Source organism: Ahaetulla prasina, chromosome 3 (genome assembly GCF_028640845.1).
Source record: "Ahaetulla prasina isolate Xishuangbanna chromosome 3, ASM2864084v1, whole genome shotgun sequence".
NCBI lineage: Eukaryota > Metazoa > Chordata > Lepidosauria > Squamata > Colubridae > Ahaetulla > Ahaetulla prasina.
In genome coordinates this window covers 150773636-150800642 of record NC_080541.1, presented here as the reverse complement: position 1 = coordinate 150800642, position 27007 = coordinate 150773636, and the positions used below count along the sequence as shown (strand labels likewise).

General features: G+C 37.3%; 1 protein-coding gene across 7 annotated transcripts in view; it reads right to left on the bottom strand.

The window, feature by feature from the left end:
• Nucleotides 1-26513, bottom strand: part of ODF2L (outer dense fiber of sperm tails 2 like) — a 36955-nt gene extending 10442 nt beyond the window's left edge. For 3 of the 7 annotated variants that reach the window (XM_058177683.1, XM_058177687.1, XM_058177688.1), the window contains exons 1-12: nt 25169-25292; nt 21305-21469; nt 18847-19010; nt 13296-13422; nt 12693-12824; nt 11560-11622; nt 10063-10134; nt 7941-8057; nt 5520-5705; nt 3181-3290; nt 1334-1469; nt 828-938 (exon numbers count right to left, since the gene is read on the bottom strand). In XM_058177683.1, the coding sequence (XP_058033666.1) occupies nt 828-938; nt 1334-1469; nt 3181-3290; nt 5520-5705; nt 7941-8057; nt 10063-10134; nt 11560-11622; nt 12693-12824; nt 13296-13422; nt 18847-19010; nt 21305-21469; nt 25169-25279 (1494 nt within the window). In that variant the 5' untranslated portion in view covers nt 25280-25292. Of the gene's footprint in view, nt 1-827; nt 939-1333; nt 1470-3180; nt 3291-5519; nt 5706-7940; nt 8058-10062; nt 10135-11559; nt 11623-12692; nt 12825-13295; nt 13423-18846; nt 19011-21304; nt 21470-23295; nt 23421-25168; nt 25293-26209 lie in introns of those variants that run through there. The other 4 variants (XM_058177684.1, XM_058177686.1, XM_058177689.1 and 1 more) reach the window with 4 other exon arrangements.
• Nucleotides 26514-27007: the final 494 nt, after the last annotated feature.

Here is a 27007-nt window from a genome sequence, read left to right as displayed (position 1 = left end):
CTCCGTGTGCCACTTTGGGCATGCGTACGATAGGTTCGCCCTCACTGCACTAGACATTTCAGAGGATTTTGAACAACTGGGACAGAAATGTATAGCTAAATTCACAGCAATGAATCTCCAAATGTATTTTTCAAAAATAGATTCTATAGAAGAAATTAAAATTATGAAAGAAAGCAATGTGCATATGTAGTCACCCATTTATTTTGCTCAGCTGGTATTTTAAAAAAAAGAGAACCATGGCTTCATATTGTGTTGTTATCACTTTCTATACATGAAAGACAGAGCACATGTGCCATTTTCAATTTTTTCCTGTTGCAATGCAGCCAACTTGGAAGATTTTAATGGAATGATGTGTATGCGATTGCTTTGTTTTGATTTCAAAATGAAGAGTGTTTTTTATGTTATGCATAGCTCCAATGGATGTAAAGCTCTAAACCAGAATCCTCTAAAGTGGTCAATATTGATTCCCAAAGGTTACTGTTATTATTTTTCATAGCACTATTTGTGAAAGTACCATATTTTCTCGAAAATAAGACCCTGTCTTATATTTTTTTGAACCGTGAAATAAGCGCTTGGCCTTATTGCCATGCGTTCAAAATCCCGATTGGACTTATTATCAGGGGGTGTCTTATTTTGGGGAAAACAGGGTAGTATTTATTAAATTTTTTAAAATCCCTGTTTTGAGATTGTTGAACAATCTGAAACTTTATGAAGAGGTTTATGAACTGAAAAATCCTGTTCTAAACTGAGGTAGGAAATGCATACCTTCAATTCATATTATGTATAAGGGGAAAATATCATCCAAATTAGACTCATGGCAAACTTACCTCAGTTTTATACTGTTCAACTAGTTCTTCTTGCTGGTATACTTGTTCATGTAAATTTTCAAGTTCAGCTTCTGCAGTAATAAAATTTGCTTCCAAATCGGCTAGGGATGCCTACAATCGAGCATAACTTGTATAAGCACTGGTCGTGAAAAATATAATAACACATTTATTTCAAAAACACATTTGGGATTTTTAAATGTAGGATACATTAACATTCAATATTATAAGCTGAACCTTAGATTTACTTCTGAATAAGTCCACTATTAAACTGAAAATCTTTCTTAATATACAATTTGAGAACTAGAATGAACTTTGAAAGCTTTCTATCCAAAACGAAGACCTTTGCAGAACGATTAGGCGGGGGAAAAACCTGCCTATTTCCATTAGTGTATTTTCAGCAAATCAAGACAGTCCTCTAAATTATTTAGGGAAAGAACTCCTGGAATTTCATTGAGGAAGTTGGGCTGAGTAACGCTTTACTATAGATAAACATTTAGGAAACTTGCCTTTAGCCTTGAATTTTCTGTAGAAATCTTTTTATTTTCAGAAGCAACAAAATTAATCTTTTGGATAATCTTGTTCGTTGACTTTCTTTCATCCTCTTCTATTCTGTTTTGATCCATTACAAGGTCTGTTGTCTGCCTTTCAAGTTTGAAATACATTTTTAGCAATTAATATGTGTAATAGTATGTGTAATATTATTTAATTATAAATGCATTGCAATAATTATAATTGGTTTAAATATAATCTCCATTAGCAGCTTTTTTAGATGTTTAGATTTGTATATGTATATATATAAAAAACTATGTTTCAATAAATAAAATCTATTTATTCTAACTGATGATATGAAAAAGAAAGATGTAATTAAATTAATTGATTGGGAATTTAAGATTTATTCAAGAGTAGCAATATCTTATGTCCATCTACTTTGTGGTATGTTGTTCTATATTTCTCCAATGTGCATACAAAGGCAGTCAATTTAATAAAAACTGCAGTGGCACCTCCGTTTGTATGGCTCCAAAACACTGCATTATAAAACTGCACTAGAAAAGAGGTGTATGATTTTATCTATGCTATTCCTAGCAACTAATCAGATTAATTATGATATTTTATCACACTCAGTAAGTTCCATACATGTCACAGTCAGCTTACTGCAATAGCTGGAAATTTTTATAGACACCAGAAACTCAATTGTGCCTTGTTATAGACCAGGACTATCAAACTTCCGGCCCATGGGCCAGATGCGTCACATGCTGGCTATATCCACACCCAGTTTAGCAAAGGGGAAATAAGTCCCAATATGTCCTGTGCCGCCACCGTGACGACATGAGTTTGGCACCCCCGTTATAAGTATTATAGTAGAACCATGTTTGGAAGAAAAAGGTGTCTGGCAATATCTCTTCTACTAACAAGTTTAATAAGGTTTGAGCTGCAGCTGACTTCATCAGTGTTTGCAGTTTGATGGAAAAATATCTAATCCCTAGTAGAAGAATTAACTCATTGCACTTAGTAGCTTTCTTCTCTGCAATTACAATGAAGTGGAAATGCTCTTCTCTACTACCAGCATTGAAACGCATGTAAATTACTTTCTGTGAAGCAGTCTAATGTTGGAACAATGTGGTAAACACCCTATTATACTGGTTATAGAAGAAATGCTACAAAGAAAAGAAAAGAAGCTGAAAAGAAGAAAATTATTCTTTCTCTCTTCACCAGCTTCTTTCAATATTGGCCATGGTCAAAGAGAAACCTCTTCTTTCAACAGCCACTGTGGAAACAAAGTCAGCTAACAGAAGAGACATTCAATCTATTCTTCCTCTAAAGGCCTGTTCATTTGCCTACAGTCACCAATGGTGACCAAGTGAGTATTTATATCCCAAATGAATTTCTTGCAAATGAACCACAGTAGGTACAAATCTAGCATAACAGAAGCAGGGCAGGAGCTAACTAATGATAATGCTTTTGTATCTTCTTCTCAGTGTCTTTTTAAAAAAAATCTAATAGATAGGCAGTGTAATTATTGCCCCACTAAAAAGACTAATCTAGATATTTTCCAACTAGTTCACTGCTTAGGAAAAATGACCACAACTCAATGACCCGCAGTAAGTCTGTTTTATTTCTAAAAACCACTGAGGCCACAGGAAAATGACTGAAATCCAAAAACTTCTCTATTGTAAAGTTGGAGCTTGTTATTTATTTAGTTCTTTTTATTTTATTGATTCCTATCAAACGTCCAAGTAAAATACCCCAAGGAGAATGGAAATTTTAAACATGACATACATTACATGAAAAATGAAAACAGGCTATGTTATACCCTTTAAAAAAGAGAAATATTTAGCCACAGGCATTTACTTACTTTTTTAGAGTTTCAACCTGGACCTCTAACTTGATTTTTTCCTCTATTATGATCTCGTGATGACTTTTCCAGATATTAGAAGCTGCAAATGCTTCAGACAACTGGATTTCCTGGAGATAATACAAAATTTAGACTTTGTATTTACAAGGACCCCACTTTCAAATTCCATAAGCTCGGGAGAATTTTTTTCTTCAAAACAGTTTTTGAAGGTATTGCAGTAGAACACAGAGTAGAACAAATATTTGAAACCTCACCATAAATACATCACTTAAAAAGTAAAAAAAAACCAAAAAACTGTAAAACACTTTAAAATGTAAACTGTAAAACAACCTAACATCATCATACTAGGAATGTTTTTCCTTAATGAACAATATTAATGTTTTGTTTAGAAACATATTTTTTTTAAGGAAAGACAAAGAAATGACCTCAACCTTTAATTGTTATCCCAGGTAATTTCTTCTTCATTATCCACCAAACATTTACAGGCAAGAGAAAGAGAAGGTTGGTCAGAAATATTTCTATTTCAACTGCCGGGAATGCCTGACTGGCAAATGCTAATGAGATTGCTATCAACAAGAAACCCAATGAAATCATTATTGGAATTATGAGTTTAAAAAAAAACAACCGATTGGAACCTGGAAAGCATTTTGCATTAGAACTGCACTTCACCAGTTGCCACAGGTAACTGGAAGTTCTGTTTAGAGGAACAAAAAGGTTGAACGAGAAACAATTTTTACTTTACTCCCCTCTTTCTTCTTGTCTAGAATCAAATTGAGCAGATTATTGGGAAAACCTTCCTCTCTTAGTGAACAGCAGAAATCAAGGGATTGCTAGTAGTACAAAGTTCCTAGTTCCTTATCTTCCGGGCTAGAAACTTTTGTATGCTTATCTACAAGTCTGCAATAAAATACTGCTTGCAACAAACACACACAAACACACCTGTTCCAAATAACAGTTAAGGAAAGTTTGTTAAAACACACATACACAAACAAACTATACCTACAATATTCACCTAGCACTGATGATGTTACCTAGTTTGGTAAAACAATGAAGCTCAGAGAGCACCAAGGACCCCAGTGCTAAAAATATTCTCCTTTTATCTGTACCACAGCATTCAATTGTACGGCTTTATAAACGATGCACAACATTCAACTTTGTAGCTAAATCAAAAACAAAACTTTTTCAAGCCCTAGATGGAAGAAACAAACACAAGCATTTTGAATCTTGTACTAGCAGAACACCTTTTTGCTATTCATTAAACAAGCCTTCTTTCAGTGCCTGAAAAAGGTGCAATTAATATATGAGTTGCATTAAAGATGTTTTAATTACATCGCTCATTAAGGCAGCAGCCATTTTCTTTCTGCCTCCCATGGAAGCCCAACAAAATTAATTTGCCTACAAAATCTGAAAATTTCCCAAATCTTTTTCAAAATGTGCAAGCCTTATAAAGCAGGGACGCCAAAGGCAGCATACATGAGAAGGCAATCCTGTGGACCAAACAGCATTCTGGCAGGTAATAATACCCACAGTCCAACTCCTTACTCAAAATTAGAACAAATCTATTTTTTTTCCTAATCATTTAGCTGAACATTGCCTGAATGCATTTATGGATTTCTTTGAATAAAAACAGTTAATTTTTTAGGACAAATTCCCAACAATGTACGTGCATGATATAAGTACAGGTAGTTCTCGACTTACAATAGTTATTTTAGTGACTGTCCAAAGTTACAATGGCACTGAAAAAAGTGACTTATGACCATTTTTCACACTTACGACTTTTGCAGCATCCCTAGGATCATGTGATCAAAATTCAGATGCTTGGCTGCTGGTTTATATTATGACCATTGCTGGGTCCCAAGGTCATTTGATCACCTTTTGCGACTTTCTCACAAGCAAAGTCAATAGGGAAGCCAGATTCACTTAACAACCGGGTTACTAACTTATCAACTGCAGTGATTCGCTTAACAACGGTGACAAGAAAGGTCGCCAAATGGGGCAAAACTCCCTTAACAAATGTTTCACTTAACAACAGAAATTTTGGGCTCAATTGTGGTCGTAAGTCGAAGACTACCTGTAAGTCATTCCAATACCTTGTATGTATTTCATCATAAAATAATGTAAATATGCATGTGTGTATATGAAGTTGAATTTCTATCTATGAAATCCCTAGCCAATGATTAATTTCCTTTCAGGAAGGGGTCAGCAATATGTTTTAACCAGCAAGCATGTCTGGAATTCTGAAGGAGTGTTGAGGGCACTCTCATAAAGTAGCTACTACGGAGTTATCAGCAGCCCTATCACCCTTCTATCCGCACACTTTGGCTTCTACAATTACCAACCTTCTCCTTCATTTTTGAAAATAAGTTTTCGACAACCATTTTCATCTGTTCAGCTCTTTGTTTCTGAACAACAGCTGCTCTTTTCAGGGCGTTCCTCCGTTCCACTTTTCTTTTCTTTTCAGCCAAAATTTTCTGCTTATATTCACCAACTTGTCTCTTCCATTCAGCAATATTTCTCTCCATTGTCTGCAACAGAATTTTTAAAATGTGTCCTCAGTATGGGAAAATTAATGTGAATGTTGACTAGAATTGACATATAATCTACCTTAATGAAATGCTAAAGATATTTGTCTTTTTAATTTTTTAAAAAATATCCTGCCTTTATTATCTTTATAAATAACTCAAGATGATGAGCATATCTAACACTCTTTCCTTCTATTTTCTCTACAAGAACCCTGTGAGATACGTTGGGCTAAGGGAATGGCTAAATGTGAATAAATTCCATTACTGGATCAAGGCTATTGAAAATGTACCACATGTGATAAACTATTTATTTTGAATATCTAGCTGACATAATAAGTACTGAAAATCTGAACACTAATGGAGGCTACCTGACTCAAGCATACATCGTCAACTCTATATTCAAGGATAAACAGCAAGTCTGAGAAAGGGAGGGAAATATTCTTTCTGGAAGAATATTATTTGCCTTGTACACAATCAAAAGTCATGCCTTTTTATTAATAGTGTAAATTTTATTCACATCTACTCAGAAATAAATTCTTTTTTTGCATTCAAAGGGGATTATTTGCAAATACTGTTATATGGAACTATACCCTAATCTTTAATTTATCGATAACCCTATAAATAAGGATAATAGGTTTTTGAATCCAATACTAGAAGGGAGTCATTCTGATCAGATCAAATCGATCTGGTTTATGTTCTTTGTGAAACATAAAGAAAGTACAAAGGTACAGAAAACTGTTTGAAGCAAAACATGGATATTTGATTCAGATTATGAAATAAAACTGGGCAAGGGAAGAAGAGAAAAAGGTTGGAAAAATGTGAGTAGGTCCAGTGTATTATGCCACACTGGTATAGTCGTGGTGACAATGGAATGGAAGCAGGGAACCAAAGGAAGAGACGGCACTAGTAAAATGACAGAGGAGGGGAGGGGAAGGAATGGGAGGGGAGGGGAGGAGAGGCTGCAAATTTCATTTCTACTAAACCATGGCCTAACTGGAACAGTACAGCAGAAATTCCAGAATGTTTATGCTTATTTCGGGTTCAAACCGTCTCACTAGCCTGGAAAGCTTTTTACAAGTTTCTGTACTATAGAATCCACTAGGTAACCAGCAGTCATATATTTCAATTGAAGTAGTATCTACATGTAGAGGACAACAACATTTTCTTTAAAAAGTGCAATAATTTTATACAACAGCATCAAGTAACAAATCAAGCTGAGGAGTGGAAAAATGTTATTTTAATTGGCTCAGACAGTCTAAAGAGGTTGCCTGGGGAAATATTTTAAGCTACTATTCCAATATAAACTTTCCAGTCCTACACTTCCACTTCTGTAGCCACCAAGCCAGGTTAGAGTAGGCCTGTGTGAATTGAAGCCTGCCAAGTCAAATGTAGTCCACCTGCAATGTATGATAACCTTCAAAATTCAAAAATGCAAAAAAAATTGTTTTTGAGTCTGCTTGGGGAAGGAAATTGTGAATTATTCATATGTTAAAATACAAGCAGGGTAGTTCGGCCTACATGGATATGCCATTTACCCAGTTTACTGACAAATGTCAGTAACAATCTATATCACTGTTTTTCTTCCTGCTACCACTAGGTGTCACCATTACAGTTCTGTAATTTCAACAAAAAAAATGACCAATCTAGAAATAAAACAACTTTATGGATAGAATATTTACATTATTTACATCTGTCAATTGTGTGGTTACACTTAAGAATATAATCTTTTACAATGTAAACTAAATTAAAAATAATTTATTGATGTTATTCAGTTTATTGATTTAATGAGGTTATTTTCTATTTTTATAAAAAAATCAAATTTGAAAAAAAATCAAATTTAAATGTAATTTTTATATGAAATATGTCATAGATCACAAAGAAATCAAGTTTTCAGAATTTTTCCCATTTATTCATGGGAAAGTTTTTTTCCCATAAAATTCATTTAAATCCCTGGTTTGGAATCTAAACTTGTTTATAGGTCTTCACAAACTATGACATTTAGCTATTTTCTATCTCCAAGACAAACATGCTTTTCCAAATCTTTGATAGAATTAAAGAAATCTATAAGCAGATATATTTGTGACTGCCAAATAGACAAGTTTTTTTTAAAGAAATCAGCCCATTTATCTGTATTTTGCATAAAAGTTTACATAACTACAGTTTAATAACCATAACCACTTTCTCAACTCAGAGATGTCCACCTGTTTATTAAGGAAACAAAAATTATTAAAAACTAACCTGAAATTTTGTTCTTAGTTGATTATTTTCTTCTTCTTTTTTCTCTACCTGAGATTGAAGATGAGTTTGTACTGTTTGTATTGCTTCAGAATGGCGGTATGTTTTTTGTACATTAGCCTAAAATATAAAAGAAACCCCCAAATATATTCCAAGAATAAAAGCATTTTTTTTCAAGTACTGAATTAATATCAGCTGCATCTGGCATGATCACTGTGAAATATGCTGAAGTTTTAATTTAGTGTGTATGTGCTCCCCAGCCTTGTATTCAGTTTAAATACTTATATTGCATGCAGAACTAGATGAATAATGAAGCAAGTGTTCCAACTATTTGAAACCAGAAATATTTTAATTTACAAACTATATATACTTTTTTAAAAGACAAAAAATTATAAGTTTTTAAAAATATAGAAATAGATAATGCAGATTAAAACCAAATATAGGCAAATATAGAACAAATTAAAATATCTTAAGATTTATATATTTTAATATATCATTAATATCTTATACTGTGAGAGTTCACATCCATTCAAGCATATCTCTATTAAACTTTAAAGGTATTCGGTTAATAGAAATGGAATTATTAAAAGGAGTGAGTAATTATGGATGATAAACAATGCCTTAAGAGAATCCTGTAAATTCTATGTAGATTATATAGATAACAAATCAATATATATAAAGTCAAACTCCAAATTTTATGTATAAAACTATAGTCTAAAAATGGTTTCCTAATAGAATTGAATTTTTTTTGTTTTGTTTACATTTATACCCCGCCCTTCTCCGAAGACTCAGGGCGGCTTACAGTGTATAAGGCAATAGTCTCATTCTATTTGTATATTTTTACAAAGTCAACTTAACATCAGATATACTTTTTTATCATGAAGTTATTCTAGACCAGGGGTCTGCAAACTTGGCTCTTTTAAGACTTGTGGACTTCAACTCCCAGAGTTCCTCAGCCAGCTTTGCTGAAGTCCACAAGTCTAAAAGAGCCAAGTTTGCAGACCCCTGGTCTAGACAATTTAGTTAGACATTCTTCCACAGAGCAGATGAAAGATCTTTTTCAACAAACAGCATAGAAAATCCTTGTAGCCATTAACACATACAATGCTAAACCAGTATATTCTGAATGAAATCTGTGGGTTAATGAAATATAATAAAATATCTCAGAATGAAACAGGATGATGAGTTTCAAAATGTGTTTCTTCCTGTGATTTTCTAGTATTGTTGAGCTTTACCATGTTATTACCATATCTAAAAACAGGGAAACAGGGTGAAGTCCTTTCTAAATTGCTATTTTATTTTATCTAAATGCCCTACTTTTTCCGGTAATAAATGGCTTCATACGTCATTTGTGGTTGAAAGATTTCAATCCTATGGTGCATTGCTGGAATTTTTCTTTCAGAAGAAAAAAAAAAAAGCACAGGGGAAAGTACAAAGCTCAAGAAAAGAAAAATAGTAATTAAACAGGAAAAGAAACTTCCTTGTTTTGAGCCTTTTATTTGCAAGACAGTAGTCATATTGGTTAGCAATTGTAGCATTTATGATAAAGATGGCTTGAAAATGCATAAGGGATCATGGTAAACTTTTCACTCGACTCAAGAGGAATTTTTGCTTCTATGATGTAGTCAATCAACCACTTCACAAACTAATGTGCACTTTCTGAAATGAATAGAAGTGCTAGACGTAATATAATGTGGAAAATTCCAGAAATTGTTGCTAGCCCATTCAGATAAACCTAATTTTTATTTTTATGATTTTACTCCATTTTTACTTCCAAATGAATTCTCAAAGCAGCTAATAATCATATATGAAAATAGAGTACAAGAAAAAAATTACATCAATCGTTTATAAACATTAAATCAGCATAGATTTAATGGATAGATAATAAAATACAGCAGTATATGTATTCAAATTACATTCCCATATAGCTGGAAATTCAGTTCAGTATAGTATATTTCCAGATATGGGATTGAAGTTTAAAACAGGCAAATACATCCTGAAGCCAAAATATTCCAAAAGCAATGAGATTATCATATAACCTTATAGCCAGGCACATCTTATTGTTATATGAATACAAACATTTTTTTTAAAAAAAAGTATGCCTTGAAGAAACATGTTAACTTACTTTTTCTTGCTGAAGCTCAACTGAAAGCTCTAAAATATGCTTCTCTTGTTGAATCACTTCATTTCTGAGGCTCTTCAGACACAAGGAGAAAAAAGACCCAGTATCAAGAAAAGTTTATGAGATTGTTATTTTTAGATGAATTCTATCCTTACTGTTTTATTCAGAGTAATTCAAGGAGGACATGATTAAATACATGAAGAATCATATTGTTTAGGTATAATCTCTAGGGGTCATTCGCATACCAAGTAGCCAACATTCATTACTTAAGTGTGATTGATCCACCCTCCCTTCCCAAGTACTGAAAATGAGCCAGTTTAGTGTAGTGCTTTAGGCACCAGACTAGAGACCAGGAGTTCTAGCTCTGCACTAGGCATGAAGTTAGCTGAGTGTCCTTGGGCCAGCTACACTTTCTCAGTCCTGGAAATGAAGCAATGGTAAGCCACTTCTGAAAACCCTTGCAAAAAAAACCCCAAACCCACAGTGATTTGCCCCTGGCAGTTGCCAATAGTTAAAACTGACTCAAAGCATGGGCACATGCCTGCAAGCAGGCATGGGCCACTGCATGCCTGCATATACACACAAACGCACACACACAGAGAGAGAGACAGAGAGAGAGAGAAGGAAGGAGGGGAAGAGAGTGAGAGAGTGCTACTGAAAATACAACAGATATCAAGAGAACTTCTACCAACAGCAGTCAAAGAACAAAAGATCTGGAATTGTTGCATAGGACCTTTAAAAATATTAAAAACAAACAATACGATTCTTCACATATTTAATCATTTCCTCCTTGTATTACTCTGAATAATAATTTAGTAACAAGTATGACAAAGTTTTGGCAGAAATGCATATTGCCTTGGGGTCTCAGGCTATGCACCCAGTTTGAGGCCAATATTCCAACCTGCCTTCAGCCATTTCCTTATACTGCTGGTGCCTAAGTAAGCAGTCAGTCTCTAGGAAAACCTGGTTGCACAATGTTTTTCTAAAACATTCAAGGGAAGCTTTTGTTTCACGTTTTCTGCATTATGTTCATGTATTTTTGCTAAATAATCTTTTACAATTATATGTAACAAAGAGGAGAGCAGTGTTAACCTATGGCAGGTGTGTCAAACTCGCGGCGTCACATTGTCGTCATGTGATGTATCACAACTTTTTTCCCCTTCGCGGAACCGAGGGTGCGCGTGGCCAGCACGTGATTCATCTGACCCGTGGGCTGAGAATTTGACACCCCTGGTCTATGGTGGCAGAAAATCAGGAGTTTGGTAGCACCTTTTCTGATTAGTCAATTTAATAAAAGAAAAATGACCTTTGCATCTGGTAAAGTGAGCTACAGCTCACGTCTTTTAATAAAAGTAGTTAGGTGGAAAATATACTATCAGAAGTAACAGTCAAAGGATAAAGTTGTTATCCTTTTTTCTTCTCTTAGCAGCTGCTGAGTATATCTTCAATGGAGATGTTACCCTTGATGAGAGGAAGATGTAGCAGGAAAAAAAAACTTACTTCAACATCCATTTCACTTTCTGATAAAGTCTGACCCAAATCTTTTGTCTCTTTATCGATAATCTAAAAATAATAGAAATTGAGTCAAATTGCTTGTCATTTAAAAACACATACAATGTAATTGTTTGATATGGCTCCTGAAGTATCAAATTCTTCATCCTCCTAAAAGAGGTGGGAACATATAATTCTTCAGAGGCTCTGAACGTTACAAGTCCAGCATAGCCAGAAACAAAGAACACACTGGATGTTGCAGTTTTGCTACATCTGGAAAGTGAATGTTCACCCATTTCTAGTAAATATATAAATATGTGCCATGTTTATACATAATTTAGAGAACAAAGAACAAAGCAAAACTTACTTCCATTATCAAATGCTGAATACAGCTACAGAACTCATAAAAACAGAACTACCCAAAATGTCTCTGTCATCCAGGTCACATTGTCCCGAAGGTGCTTTTTCAAGGAAAAGCAAAGTCCATTTGCCTTTTGAAAAAGCACCTTTGGGACAACTACCAAAAATCTATCTTCTGTTAATAACTTCTTTTGCATTCATTTTTGCTTATTCGGGCAATAAAGAGTAACTTATTTATGAACTCTGCATTTGTTTTTTCCCCTTGGGGAATTGGAGAAGCACACAATATTTAAAAGCAAAAATCTAATGCAAGACACAATAAACTACCGATACCTATTTTATTCTACAAACAGCTGTTTTGCTAGAAGAGGAATATCCAGGATTTGTTTTCCTTTGGTGAGGGGCATAACGTAAGTAGATTTATTTCAAAAAAGCATATACTTCTGCTTAATGTTCTTGATCATCTGGGTCAGCCATTTGACAGATCTGCTCCGATGGAATTTTTATTTACAAATTGATCTAATAAGCCATTCCTAAGTTACTCTGTCATTGAGTGGCTTCTTCAGATACGCAAAGCAACAGAAATTTAGGGCAGATTACTAAACCTGGAAACATCATTACTCTGATAAGTAATAGACAGGTGCAAAAAACTTGGTATATATGTAACATTTTTCTGTGAATGCACAACTTCCCTTTGTAATCCTTAAATCAAAACAGTTACAAATATTTAATTCCCTTTTAATTCATGCTATCCTGGTCACAATAATTTACATCCTTCTTACTTCTTTTTCCTTTCTTGATCTTAATAGCCAGCTTAACAATTCCTTCATTTTTTTGATAACTGCTAGCTCCTTTATCAGTAAGTCCTCTTGCATAGAAATTGTTATTTCATCAGAAGCAGAAATACAACAAGCCTAAAAAAAAATGGTTAAATGAATCTCCAAAAACTCTTTACGTTTTTAATGTCAGTTTTACTGTTAACATTATTATTTTAAAACAAGCCATCTTGAAATACAGGTAATTTACAGGTAATATTATTCAAATAGAAGAACAGCTTGCTACAATGCATATGACTACTGGAACTTTAGCAAAATTAAACTTCAAATCAGATATGAACTGATAATCTAATGTTCAATATTTGTATTGACTTATCAGAAAGTAATCAATCATAAACTTATCCAAATATTGTTTTAAACCCAACCCAAGCTTTGTATTTTTTGCAGTCTCTTGTGCTGGACTGAAAACTGAAAGATCTCTTGCCAAATTTAGTCAGAGGATAGTAAACAAAGGGGGGGAAATCCATTTCCATGATCACAATTCTGCTCATAATTCTTACTTCACCTGATTTAGCAGTGTTTATAGATAACTACTGTAACTGAACTTACTTTTGTAATTCTAAGAAGACTTTCTTTAAACGATGGCAAAAACATTTCTGCCGACTTAACTGCCAGCTCTGCCTCATGAAGCATTTCCTGAAAAGCAACTTTATCTTTCATAGCATCTTCCCATGACCTAATCATAAAAACAATGCAAACAGAAATGCATTCTGTAATATAAAATATACAAAACCTGTTTATCTAATCCTGTTTATATTAATTAAAACATTGCTGATACATGCTTAACCATGGTTTATTGAATACATTGCAGCATATTAAATGGTGAGTCGGGGCAAAGCATTGAGAAATAGTTAAAAGCGCTCACGTTACAGAGTAAAGGCTGACAAACTTTACGAAGAAGCAGGGCAGGAAATGGCTGGGGATCATTACCTTATTCTTCTCCCGATACTCTCCTTGACTGCATGAATATATAAGCACTTTGCAGTCTTGGTATAAAACTCTGTTTATAAGATCTGAGACTGGGTTCATACAAAACACAAAGCCACTGTGAACTGCAGTGATGTCTGAATCCATTCAAAGTGTGTAATTCTTTGGACTGTTACATAATCTTTTAATTTAAAAGTATAAAGATACCATTTATTTATTTATTTATTTATTTATTTATTTATTTATTTATTTATTTATTCATACTTTTATACCGCCCTATCTCCCTAGGGACTCAGGGCGGTGTACAGCCATATAAAAACACATAAATATACAAAGTAAAAACATTCATCTAAAAAACTTATTATATAGGCCAAAATTTAAAATAGACATATAAACAATAAAACCCAATTTAAAATCAAATCTAAAATTTAGACATTTAAAATTTTTAAAAATCTAGTCCAGTCCTGCGCAAATGAATAGATGTGTCTTGAGCTCACGGCGGAAGGTCCGAAGGTCAGGAAGTTGACGAAGTCCTGGGGGAAGCTCGTTCCAGAGGGTGGGAGCCCCCACAGAAAAGGCCCTTCCCCTGGGCGTCGCCAGTCGGCACTGCCTGGCCGACGGCACCCTGAGGAGTCCCTCCCTGTGAGAGCGCACGGGCTGGTGGGAGGCATTCGGTGGCAGTAGACGGTCCCATAAGTAACCCGGACCTATGCCATGGAGCGCTTTGAAGATCATTACCAAAACCTTGAAGCGCACCCGGAAAACCACAGGCAGCCAGTGCAGTCTGCGCAGGAGGGGTGCTACATGGGAGCCACGAGGGGCTCCCTCTATCACCCGCGCAGCCGCATTCTGAACTACCTGGAGTCTCCGGGTGCTCCTCAAGGGGAGTCCCATGTAGAGAGCATTGCAGTAGTCCAGGCGAGATGTCACGAGAGCATGAGTGACCGTGCATAAGGCATCCCGGTCCAGAAAGGGACGCAACTGGCGAACCAGGCGGACCTGGTGAAAGGCTCTCCTGGAGACGGCCGTCAAGTGGTCTTCAAAAGACAGCCGTCCATCCAGGAGAACACCCAAGTTGCGTACCCTCTCCATTGGGGCCAATGACTCACCCCCAACAGTCAGCCGAGGCTGCAGCTGACTGTACCGGGATGCCGGCATCCACAGCCACTCCGTCTTGGAGGGATTGAGCTTGAGCCTGTTTCTCCCCATCCAGACCTGTACGGCTTCCAGACACCGGGACAACACCTCGATAGCTTCATTGGGGTGGTCCGGTGTGGAAAAGTACAGCTGAGTGTCGTCAGCGTACAGCTGGTACCTCACACCGAAACCACTGATGATCTCACCCAGCGGCTTCATATAGATGTTGAACAAGAGGGGCGAGAGAATCGACCCCTGAGGCACCCCACAAGGAGGCGTCTCGGGGCCGACCTCTGCCCCCCCGTCAACACCGTCTGCGACCGATCGGAGAGACAGGAGGAGAACCACTGATAAACGGTGCCTCCCACTCCCAATCCCTCCAACCGGTGCAGCAGGATACCATGGTCGATGGTATCAAAAGCTGCTGAGAGGTCTAATAGGACCAAGGCAGAGGAATAACCCCTATCCCTGGCCCTCCAGAGATCATCCACCAACGTGACCAAAGCCGTCTCAGTGCTGTAACCGGGCCGGAAACCGGACTGGAACGGGTCTAGATAGACCGTTTCCTCCAGGTACCGGGGAAGCTGACATGCCACCACACTCTCTACAACCTTTGCCGCAAAGCGAAGGTTGGAGACCGGATGATAGTTACCTAACACAGCTGGATCCAGGGAAGGCTTCTTGAGGAGAGGCCTCACCACTGCCTCTTTCAAGGCGGCCGGAAAGACCCCCTCCAACAAAGAAGCATTTGTAAACCCCTGGAGCCAGCCTCGTGTCACATCCTGTGCGGCCAGCACCAACCAGGAGGGGCACGGGTCCAGTAAACATGTGGTGGCATTCAGCCTACCCAGCAACCTGTCCATGTCCTCGGGAGCCACAGGGTCAAACTCATCCCAAACAACCTCAACAAGACGGCTCTCAGACATCCCACCCGGATCTACCCAATTTTGGTCCAGACCGTCCCGAAGCTGAACGATTTTGTCGTATAGATAACCACTAAACTCCTCAGCACGTCCCTGCAACGGGTCATCCCGCTCTCCCTGTTGAAGGAGAGAGCGAGTTACCCGAAACAGGGCGGCCGGGCGGTTATCTGCCGACGCAATGAGGGAGGAGACGTAGCAACGTCTCGCTTCCCCCATTGCCACTAGGTAGGCCCTAGTATAGGACCTAACTAGTGTCCGATCAGCCTCCGAACGACTGGACCTCCAGGAACTCTCTAGGCGTCTTCTCCGGCGTTTCATCTCCCTCAGCTCCTCTGAATACCAGGGAGCTGGTTGAGACCTACGCCGGGTCAGAGGCCGCAAAGGCACGACACGATCCAAGGCCCCCGCCGCGGCTCGTTCCCAAGCCGCGACAAGTTCCTCGGCCGAGCCGTGAGCCAGACCCTCAGGAAACGGCCCAAGCTCCGTCTGGAACCTCTCCGGGTCCATCAGGCGCCTGGGACGGAACCAACGTATTGGTTCCGTCTCCCTGCGGTGTTGAGTGGCGGTCTGAAAGTCTAGGCGAAGGAGGAAGTGATCTGACCATGACAAAGGCTCAATGACTAAATCCCTCAAGTCCAGATCCTTCAACCACTGACCAGAGATGAAAATCAAATCCAGGGTGCCATTTAAGTTATTCCAAGCATTTTAATTCCAAGCACTAAATATTTTAATTATGCAATCTTTTACAAATCTTCCAACTATGATGGATATCTAGAAAATAGGAAGAAATTAGGGGGATTCTTGATTCTCTCTGAATTAATGTTCTTCTTGAAGACTTTTCATTTACCAGATTAGATAGCATCACCAATGCTGACATACAGATGTGAGCTTTAATAACATGAATGCATGAATGCAACTTTCGTTTTGTTATTTTCTATATGACGTCATAAAGGATGATGTGGTTTATTCGAAGTAGAGCAGTCCTCTAAGGCTGCCTGTACTTTTTGAAATAAAAACATTTATCTATTTATTTGTATCCTGCCTTTATTATTTTTATAAATAACTCAAGGTGACTAGACATGCTTAATATTTCTTCCTCCTCCTATTTCCTATTTTTATAACAACCCTGTGAGATGAGTTGGGCTGAAAGAGTGAAATTATTAAGCCAGCTTTTATGCCTAAGGCAACGTTAAGGCAGGAACTAAAATTCACAGGCTCCTGACTTCTAGCCTGGCATCTTAACTACTACAGCAAGCTGGTTTTTAATGTTTTACAATAATAGCTATTTGATATTATATGAAGGACTGCTTCTTCACAGTCACTTCTACACAACTCAACAGGTTCAGCAGAAGGGGTGTATTACAGGTTCCATCTACTAGATAATGTCACCTGATAGGATCCAGGAGGGCCTTTTTTTATTATTTATTTATTTGTCAAACATAACAATATATATAAGCATGAAATAACCATACAAATTGGATACGATCAAAGGGAACATTAGGACAGGAATGGTAGGTACGCTGGTGCTCTTATGCACGCCCCTTATAATTATTGTAATGCTGCACCTGGAACATCATTCCTCTCACCACCCAAACTCAGGATAAGCCTAGCCCCAAGAGCCTGCTGGAAGGGTCTGAATATTCCAGAGGTGTCAAACTTGCATCGTCACAGCATCATCACGTACATATCACAATTTTTTCCCCCTTCGCTAAACCATGTGTGTGGGCATCATGTGATGCATCTGGCCCATGGGCAGCAAATTTGACAGTCCTGGGCTATTCCATCTGGTTTAAGAATCAAATAGCAATGTGGATCCCATAAAATGACTGCACTGTTCTTGAATCAATTGTACTTTCCTAGTGATTGTGACTGTTTTAATTGTTCCAACTGATTTAATGGTTTGTTATGCTTATACAGCTATTTTATGTTTTGGTTTTCTGGTAGTATGTTTTAATTGTGAGCCACCAAATCACAAATGTAAGATGGATGGCCATATAAATTGAATGAATTTAATCTTAATAAACTATTAAGATTTCCAATGAAATTCTGGATATAATGTTCTTTTTTAAGAGAGTAATCTAATCATTTAGTCAGCCTAGAAAAATTCAAATCTGTAGATGGTAATCTCCTATTTAGGAAAAGAAACACATAAAAAACACACATTTTCAAGTTCCGTAAAACTCAGTGTTACAAATAAGGAATGTCATAAACAAAAAGAAAGAAAGAAAATCCTAAATTGTTATTTATGTCAGCTTTTTGTATACATTTCAAACCAGACTCATACAGGAGTTTGTAAATTGACTGTGTTTGCTAGTAACAAATGACACAGAGATTTACACATTTATATGTTTTAAATTTCGGCCAATTATATAATAAGTTTTTTTAATTTTGTTTTAATTGTACATTGCTATTGTTTTTATTCTGGCTGTAAACCGCCCTGAGTCCTTCGGGAGAAGGGCGGTATAAAAATCTAATAAATAAATAAATAAATAAATAAATAAATAAATAAATAAATAAACAAATAAATAAATAAATAAATAAATAAATAAATAAAAATTTATGCATTTTTTTTCTCATGAATCAATAAGATTTTAAAGTACATTGCAATGGTATAAAAAATGGAAATCCTGAATCTGTACACCTACACCTAACCAACCACATATTGTGTTGCCAACAGATACTGAATCTTCAAGCTCTTCTCCCACAAATATGACATGCTCAATGATAATCTATCCAACATTACTTTTAGCATTTAAGAGAAAGGAATGAAAAAGATTTTGTAAAAATGAATTTTAAGATCTAACAGTATTCAACAAGTTTGTTTTAAAATATATGTACACCTCATGCTTTCAAGAGGACTCTGGAGAAAAAAATTAGCTACAGGATTTTCTAAAGCTTTGGCTCTTTTAATCCAGCTTTCCACTATCTATCTATCTATCTATCTATCTATCTATCTATCTATCTATCTATCTATCTATCTATCTATCTAGGCAGAATATTCTTGGCGTGATAGATATAATAATATCAATAAAAACCAAATACATTCTAAAGAAAAACATCTGAGTTATAGGATATGTCCTAAAACTCCTTTTACCACCAATCTCAAAGCATACCATTTTGTTTCACTTGTGTTCAGGCTTTCTTCCAAGGCGCTATCCTGGGGTTTCTCCTTAAGGGACGGCAAGATTTCTCTCATCCTGCTCTGATGTTTATTCATAAATCTGTTGTATGAGACCCAGTTTTCCTTCAGCGATTCAACCTCTTCACTTTCTGAGGGCTTATAAAAATATTGATTTTACTTCACTCTTTATTTTTCTTCTTCCATCCTCACACCCGATTTCATAAAGCAAACTTTACATCAAAATTGTGACAGTCTGAGATGCTGATACTTCCCTCTCTTCCTTCTGACACAATTTATTACTAAGTAATAATGTTTAACCAAGACTAATATTTAATAAGAGTATTTAACCAAGAATAGCAAATCACTAAAGACATATAGATTTACTGAACCTTTTATCTTGTCGTAATAGGTGGCTAGTTGTAAAATTGCTATAACTATAAACAATTATTATTATATCAAGATTCAAGATACCAACAGAAGAAAACTGCTTTATTTTCTATAATTTCTGTACCGATAGGATAAAAGGAAGGAAATATGTATCTTCTATATCTTTTTTGGCTTTTATTAAGATAAATCAATCAATAACTCTTCAGACTTGGAAGGCTGATGTCAGCCCTTCCAGGTAAGCCAGATAGGAAACACAACTAGATGAGCTAAATCTACTTTATTATAAGGCTACATTAGCAAAATTTTACAAGCCTGAAGGTACAAACCTCCTTGCAACTGCTTTTAGCTGTCTGATCAGTTAGGTCAGGTTCTTTCTAAGCTAACTTTCTCTGACTATTACGTGACTGCAGGCTCCTCCCTCTTGTCTGGTAGTCCTGTAGGTGGCATTTCTTTTTCTTGTCCCCCAATGTCATCCACAGATTACATTACACACATCTGACCTTATGTTTGACAGTAAATTAATTCAGTTTTTCTTTAAGCCATATCCTCTTTGATCTTATTTTTTGTAATCTAATGGTACCAGCTGATTTATTGCTTCAAATACATCTTTAAAAAACTTCATTATAACTTTTTAGTTTTTCTTTTTGCCATATTGTCCTATAATTAGTTTATAGTTTTCAAATTCTTTATTATCACATTATCATTTTCCTTTCCCTTTTTGACCGAGCGGCTCAGCTGGGATTGTCAGAACTCTTTTAAAGCTTTTTCTTAACAACCTTTTCGGCCGAAGAGGTTGTATTAAAAAAAAAAAAAAGCTTTTGAAAAGTTCCTCTGGCGATCCCAGCTGAGTTGCCCGATTGCCAGAACCTTTAAAAAGCATGTTTTCTACAAGCTCTTTGGCCGAAGAGGTTGTTTAAAAAATCCTTTTAAGAGGTTCTGGTGATCAGGCAACTTCAGCTGGGATCGTCAGAAGAGCCTTTTAAAAGCATTTTTTCCTCTGGCGATCCCAGATGAGTTGCCTGATTATCACAGCCTTTTAAAATCATTTTTTTACAACCTCTTACAACAGCCCTTGCCCATGCCCACGCAATCGCCCACTTCCCACTTGCCTAATTGCTGCTTCTTTTGGGCTCGCTAAGCCTTGCTTCGGCTGCTAAAATCAATTGCATCAGCTAACAACTGAATCTGCCTGCTGCAATCCATCTCATCGGTGAGCAATTCAATCTGTCTGCCTCCAATTGGGTATAACTGGGGAGGGAGCTTTAAAAATAGTTAATTGGGGTTTTTTAAAGGAGTTTTTTTTTTAGACAGCAATTTAAAGTTAAATTTAGCTGCTTTTATCTAAAAAATATAAATAAAATAATATATTTGTGCAGCTTTCTGAGATTTGGTGTGTTTCTGTAGTGTTTCACTCTAACTAAACAAACACACAAAATCTCACAAAGCTGTTTGTGGCATTTTGTGTGTGTGTCAGTTGTGTTGTGTTGTGTGTGTGTAAAGTGTGAAAGTTGGTTTTTGGTACCTCTTATTGTTTCGTGTACTTTATTATTTTTATTATTTGTTATTGGCCACACCCACCCGATCACCTAACCAACAAGCCACACCCACCAATTAAGCCACACCCACAGAACCGGTAGGGAAAATTTTTAGATTTCACCCCTGATCTATATGGTCACATAGTAGTCTTCAATCTTAAATTTAGTAAAACCACTTGATTAGTTGCATATGCATTTGGTTCTAATCACATTCATTCGAAACTTTAATTAATATGTTAAGCTTAGGCAATTGCCAATGATGTTCATCCCAATTACAACTATATGCTATTATTGGCTCGGTTAGAGGTGTTAATATCACATCAATTCGTGCAACATTTATTATGTCCATTTTAACACACTTGAATACATGCATGAACTTAGATAAGTTTCTAAGTCTCACTAATAAGTTATTTATTACTAGATATACAATTATCAACAGCTATGTAAAAGCTTTAATCAATACCAATATAAAGAAATACTATTTGAAACAGCTAGTTTCCAAGTGAACACTACAACAATATTACTTACATGCATATCTGATTTGTCTGTTGATTCATTTAATAAAAACTTTCCAAGTTGGCTGGATGATTCTGTTCCAAGATGATTTTTTACAAAGCTTGAATCACATGATTGAATAATACAACAAAAATGTTCTGCTTCCCCAGAAGCAAGACAGGACATATAGTTCATTTCCTAAAATAAATCACATAAGATAAAGTTTCTTGTTAGTTAGCAATATATAATAATATATAACTATTAAAATACAGTAGAGTTTTAAATAAAATCCTGCAAAATCAGACACTCTGAAAAATGCATCAAAGTTAGATGTATACTGGCACATTTTAAGGAATTGTGAAAAAGATCCAGGGAAAGTTGAAATTCATTTGTTGCCTTTATCTCATGTTTTTCTAGCCAGACAGCAGAATGCTTCTAACAGAAGGGCCATTTATTTTTCTGCATTTTAGCTTTGTAATAGCTTTGCAATAATCATCTAATGCATTTGGTAATGAAGTTAAGGCCTACAGTTTCAAATATAATCTGGAAAAAATTGTAAACTAAAGAGTTCTGCTGATTGGGCAGTGGAATTGTGAAAATCCTGAAATAGTTTTATTAGACAATAATCAAAATTATAGCACTTGACTAAAGAGCAACGTGATATCTTTATAGCCTTAGATTAAGAAAACTAAAGAGGCTTGTTTTTCGCTTTTTAAAAGACAGGGGTATCCTACTTTGGATTATTACGTATAGAATAGTCAGACTATTTACTGAATCTGCACTACTATTAATCGTTTCATAGTTCCCATCACCAATCTCTTTCCACTTATGACTGTATGACTATAACTTGTTGCTGGCAATCCTTATGATTTATATTGATATATTGATCATCAATTGTGTTGTAAATGTTGTACCTTGATGAACGTATCTTTTCTTTTATGTACACTGAGAGCATATGCACCAAGACAAATTCCTTGTGTGTCCAATCACACTTGGCCAATAAAATTCTATTCTATTCTAATTACTGTACAAATTATTTATATTTATTTATTTGATTTATATCCTACAATTAAAAAATGTTTTCAATGGCTTACAAAAGATAAATATCATGATTCTGTCTAAGAATATCTTATAAACAAAATTAAAGACCAAATTACAATTAACAGAAAGTAAAAAAAAAGTAACAAAAAATAAAATATTCATATACATAACTCTAGAGAGGAGAACTTCTTAGCAGATACTATTTTTCCTTTCACTTTTCATATGGTATGCTATAATCGCAAGATACAAAGAGTAGATTCCATAGATTAGACTATGAGAACTGTCTCTCGCCAAAGACCTTTCTTTCTTACTAGATGCAATTACATATCCCTAAAATTTAGATGATGAACAAGAACTTACATTTCCAAAAGGTTGTAAGGTTGTACAGCATGAAGATATAAAAGATATGGCTAGTCATGATGGGATGAGTGGCTCAGATAAATCCTTGATTTATGACAATTAGGCTTAGCACAATATGTCAATCCTTGACTTATGACCACAATTAGGCCCAGAATTTCCATAGCTAAGCAAGGTGGTTTTTAAGTGAGTGATGTCCTATTTTACAATTTTCGCCTGGGTTATTTATTTATTACATTTTTATGGGGGCCCCATCTCACTGATATACCAACTTTGGATTACTTACAATATGATAAGCAAATTACTGCACTTGTTAAGATTTGCTTATCATATTGTTGATAAGAGCAGCACTTGTTAAGTGCAGCTCACAATCACTGAGCAAATCTGGTTTCTCCCATTGACTTTGCTGATCAGAAGGTCTGGGAAAGTCACAAATAGCGGTCACATCCCAGGATACTGCAATTATCATAAATACATGCCCGTTGCCAAGTGCATGAATTTTGATCATGCAACTGTGGGGATGCTGCAATGGTCATAAGCGCGGGGACTGGTTGTAAGTCACTTTTTCCACTGCCACTGTAAACTTTGAATGGTTGCTAAACAAATAGTGGTAAACCAAGGATTACCTGTAATGGATGTCAGGAGGTGAAAAATGCCAGCACCATTTGAGTTAGTCCATAGCCTTCACATATAGTAGAAGATGATGCTGTAGTGTTATTCAAGATGCCGATTTCATGACAAGATTCAATACCTGGGTGATGAATTGAAGATGGCATCATCTTCTCCTTTAACTTTAGCAGCAAAGTGTCTTGGGCCTGCCCTAATCCAACATCCTTCTGGATGTTTCTGGATGCTATAAGCATGTCCCTTATATTAGAATTCTATGACAATTCACCGTATATTTTTTTCAGTTCCAATACTGAGTTTGGAAATTGATGCTAAAGTATGACAATAACCTTAATGAGTTGAAAGGTGCACCACACAACTTCCACACATAATTAACATCCCTTTGCTAATTAGTAATTATTGATAGGGCTCAAAACTATTATTTTTTACATTGCAATTCTCCTCATAGACATGCCATAAGGTCAAGAATGTAAAAACAATATAAAATTGGGAACATATATCAAAAAAGAAGTAATTTGGAAGCTGCCTTTTCTTTTTCTGACCTCTCAATGAAAACTGAAATTAATATCTGTAGTGAGGTAAATATACACCATACAAAATCAACAAAATATTCTTATCTATTGCAAATCTAAATTGTTCTACTCCCAGTTTACATATTGGTGGCCCCCAGTTCAAATTATAATCTGGAAATAGCACTTGCTAGTAAAAAGACAACACAACTTTCATATCACACTTGATTCTACACAGGGTTATAAGCAAACGAATATTCCAACCCAAAACCTGAATCAGCTAAAAAGTCCTTTACCTGAATCCCATCTTTCACAGGCCTTATATTAATAAGAAATCATTATTAGCAAAAATAAAAGACTCAGTTCATGGACAGAGGCATGCTCAGTGGCAAAGGAAAGGCACTCTAGACATGCTTAGGAGCATTCTGCTTTTCAGATTGCAAATTAGCCTTGTTCTTTCATCACCGTCAATCCTGAGCAGTCATGTAACCATCATATAGAACAGGGGTCACCAACCTTTCGGACCTCAGGGACCACTAAATTCATAATTTTAAATCCTGTGACCACTAATATGATCTGTCTAATGACCAGCTGGGTGGGCGTGGCCAACTCAATGTCACTCATGTCGAAGGGCACCTTCCCTGACTGCCTGGGCTCTTTAGGGCCCCAACGGGAAGCAATTGTTGGAGTTAAGCAGCCACAAGAAAGAGTTGGCAAAACAGCTGGCTCAGTTCAAATTGCATCTGGCTCAGCAGAAGCACCTCGCTGAGGACTAGAAGCACAGGCTTTCCAAGCAGAGGGAAGGCCTGCGGGAATGCTAGGCCAGGTACCGGCACCTGGAGGCTCAGCGGGCTGAGATGGTCAGCCAGTTCCAGGCCATGATGCTGTCCCACTGGAACGAAGTCCTCCGGTTCTTTGCCACCAGCAGTGCTTCCCTCCAGCCTTCGCCCAAAGCCCCACACCAGGAGGCTGAAGCAGACCCAGAGTCAGAATTTCTGCCACCTTCTGACCCACACAAGAAGACCCCGAAGAGGGAGACTCTCTGCAGCAACACAAACGGCACCTATCCGTCCCTAGTTTGAGGACCCCTGATTTAGTGCAATATAAAAAAATGCAAATAATTTTTCTGGGGACCACCAAAATTTTCTCATGGACCACCATTAGTCCATGAACCACCACTGATATAAAAAAGTGCAAGCTGGTGGTTTTTTTTGGGGGGGAGGGGGCTATGCAAAGAATGTAACTGCGGGGGAAGGTTGAGGTTTCCAAGACCCAAAAATCAACCCTAAGATATCACAAACCAGGAATCTCCACCTTGGGACGTGACCCAGCTTTCTCCCCTAGACCCAGTTAGCGACATTACCCCATTGCTCTCCATTGCCACCGCCGCGGTCTCGGGCGGGAAAACCGAGCTCCGCTTCCTTCTCGCCCTGGCAACAACCTTTAGGAAGGCCGCCGGGAATCGTCCGAGCATGCTCGCCTCAACTCCGAGCATGCTCAGGAGGGGCGATTGACGCCCTGCCTTGCCCTTACTTGGGCTGTATTTACTCTCTTAGCAATGGGCTCTGTTTCTGCCTTTCCCGTAAAGGTGTACCCCTTTTCTTTCGGTAAAATGGAGGAGGCGGCGGTGGAGGAAAAAATAGTATTTTGATTTTGAAAAATTCAGGAATTATCCTTGCGAAACAAAGTAGCAGCCAGCCTAACATGAATACAACCTGCTCAGTGGCTCCCTATCAACCCCGGCTCGAATTCAATGGCAATCCGAAACGGGGCTCGATTTTTATACCAGCGGGAAACACGTTCCGGCTCTACGAAGCAAAAGCGAATCAACTTTAGGCATTAAATGAGGTTTTGGCGACGCAGAAGCCTGGTTTGGCGCTGAAGACTCCCAGAATTTTGGGAGCTGAAGTCCTCCAGGCTTAAAGTTGCCAAGGTTGGAGATCCCTGCGTTAGAGAACCACCACATGAAATGTAGCTGAGGTTTCTGCAGTAGCTATAATCCTGCCAAAGATCTACAACAAGATCCTTGACTAATAATACACCATTCTGGTTTTGGTTTTTTTGAAATTTCAATCGTAAATAAACGCTTTTATTTATGTGCGGACATTTATTCGGAAATAAACCCGATAAAGCTCAGTGCAGCTAAAATAAATATGCCAGGATCGCCGCCTGCAAAAGCGAATCCGGACACACCAAATCCCGCGCGGACTGGATTTTAAACCCAAATTAAGCGCGCGGGGAATAACAGCAGCTGTAAATAAATAAAACAGCCCCGCGATCTGCTTCTATTTGTAACTGTAAGCCTTTTTACTTGTTTGTTTTTCTTACCCGTAAACCATGCAAGGAGCTTTTTTGAATGGGCAATGAAACAATAATAATAAATGCTTAAAATATGTTAACTCACCGTCAAGTGTACTGGCCAGCCGCAAGGGAGCCTTCCAAATGTCGCTTCCCCGGGGAAAGAGCGGGAGTGCAATATAAAATCCCGTTAATACATTCCTTTAATAAATCAGAGACGATCGGCTCCATGTTTCCAATCTATCAAACTGCACCTTTCGGGTCGCCTGCTCTTTTTCCTGGCCAAACAGATCTCCAGCCGAGACTGAGCGGGTTTCTCGGGTTGGAGGAGCCCAGTTGTGCTGACTTTCCGCCTCAGTCCTTAGTTTGGCTGATTAGGAAAAGCCCGATGCTTTCCGGCTCCTTGAGCTGCTCCAGGTAAGGGAGGAGAGCGAGTGACGCCGGAGCATAGTTCACTGAAGGGAGACTGAATTCTCGACAACGTTTCCAGGATTTGAAACGAATCATTCCCGCTCTCTTCCGCTTGGAGGAGAGAATGCTTCACTTACGTCAAAATGCTTTGACTAACAGAACGGACATCTCCCTATAGAACAGAGGAGCCCTTCTTGTTATGTTTGGGTATTGACGAGGCAGGAGACCAGGTTAGTGACAACAGCTCTTTAATATAGTGTGACCCAGCAAAACTCTGGAGAAAAACCTCTCCTTATATACACTTCAGCCTGAGGCTGCATCCAATCAGAGACGAGATATTTCCCGCCTAAAACTCCCTCCAAAACTTACAGTAATACATTACACTCCTTCCCTCCCAGAAGGCACTTTGCCCATATTTGCATACTACTTCTCTCGTAGTCCTGCAGGTACGTGCCTCCTGACTCTCCCGGACCTGCGCAGTTCACTTTCTGGA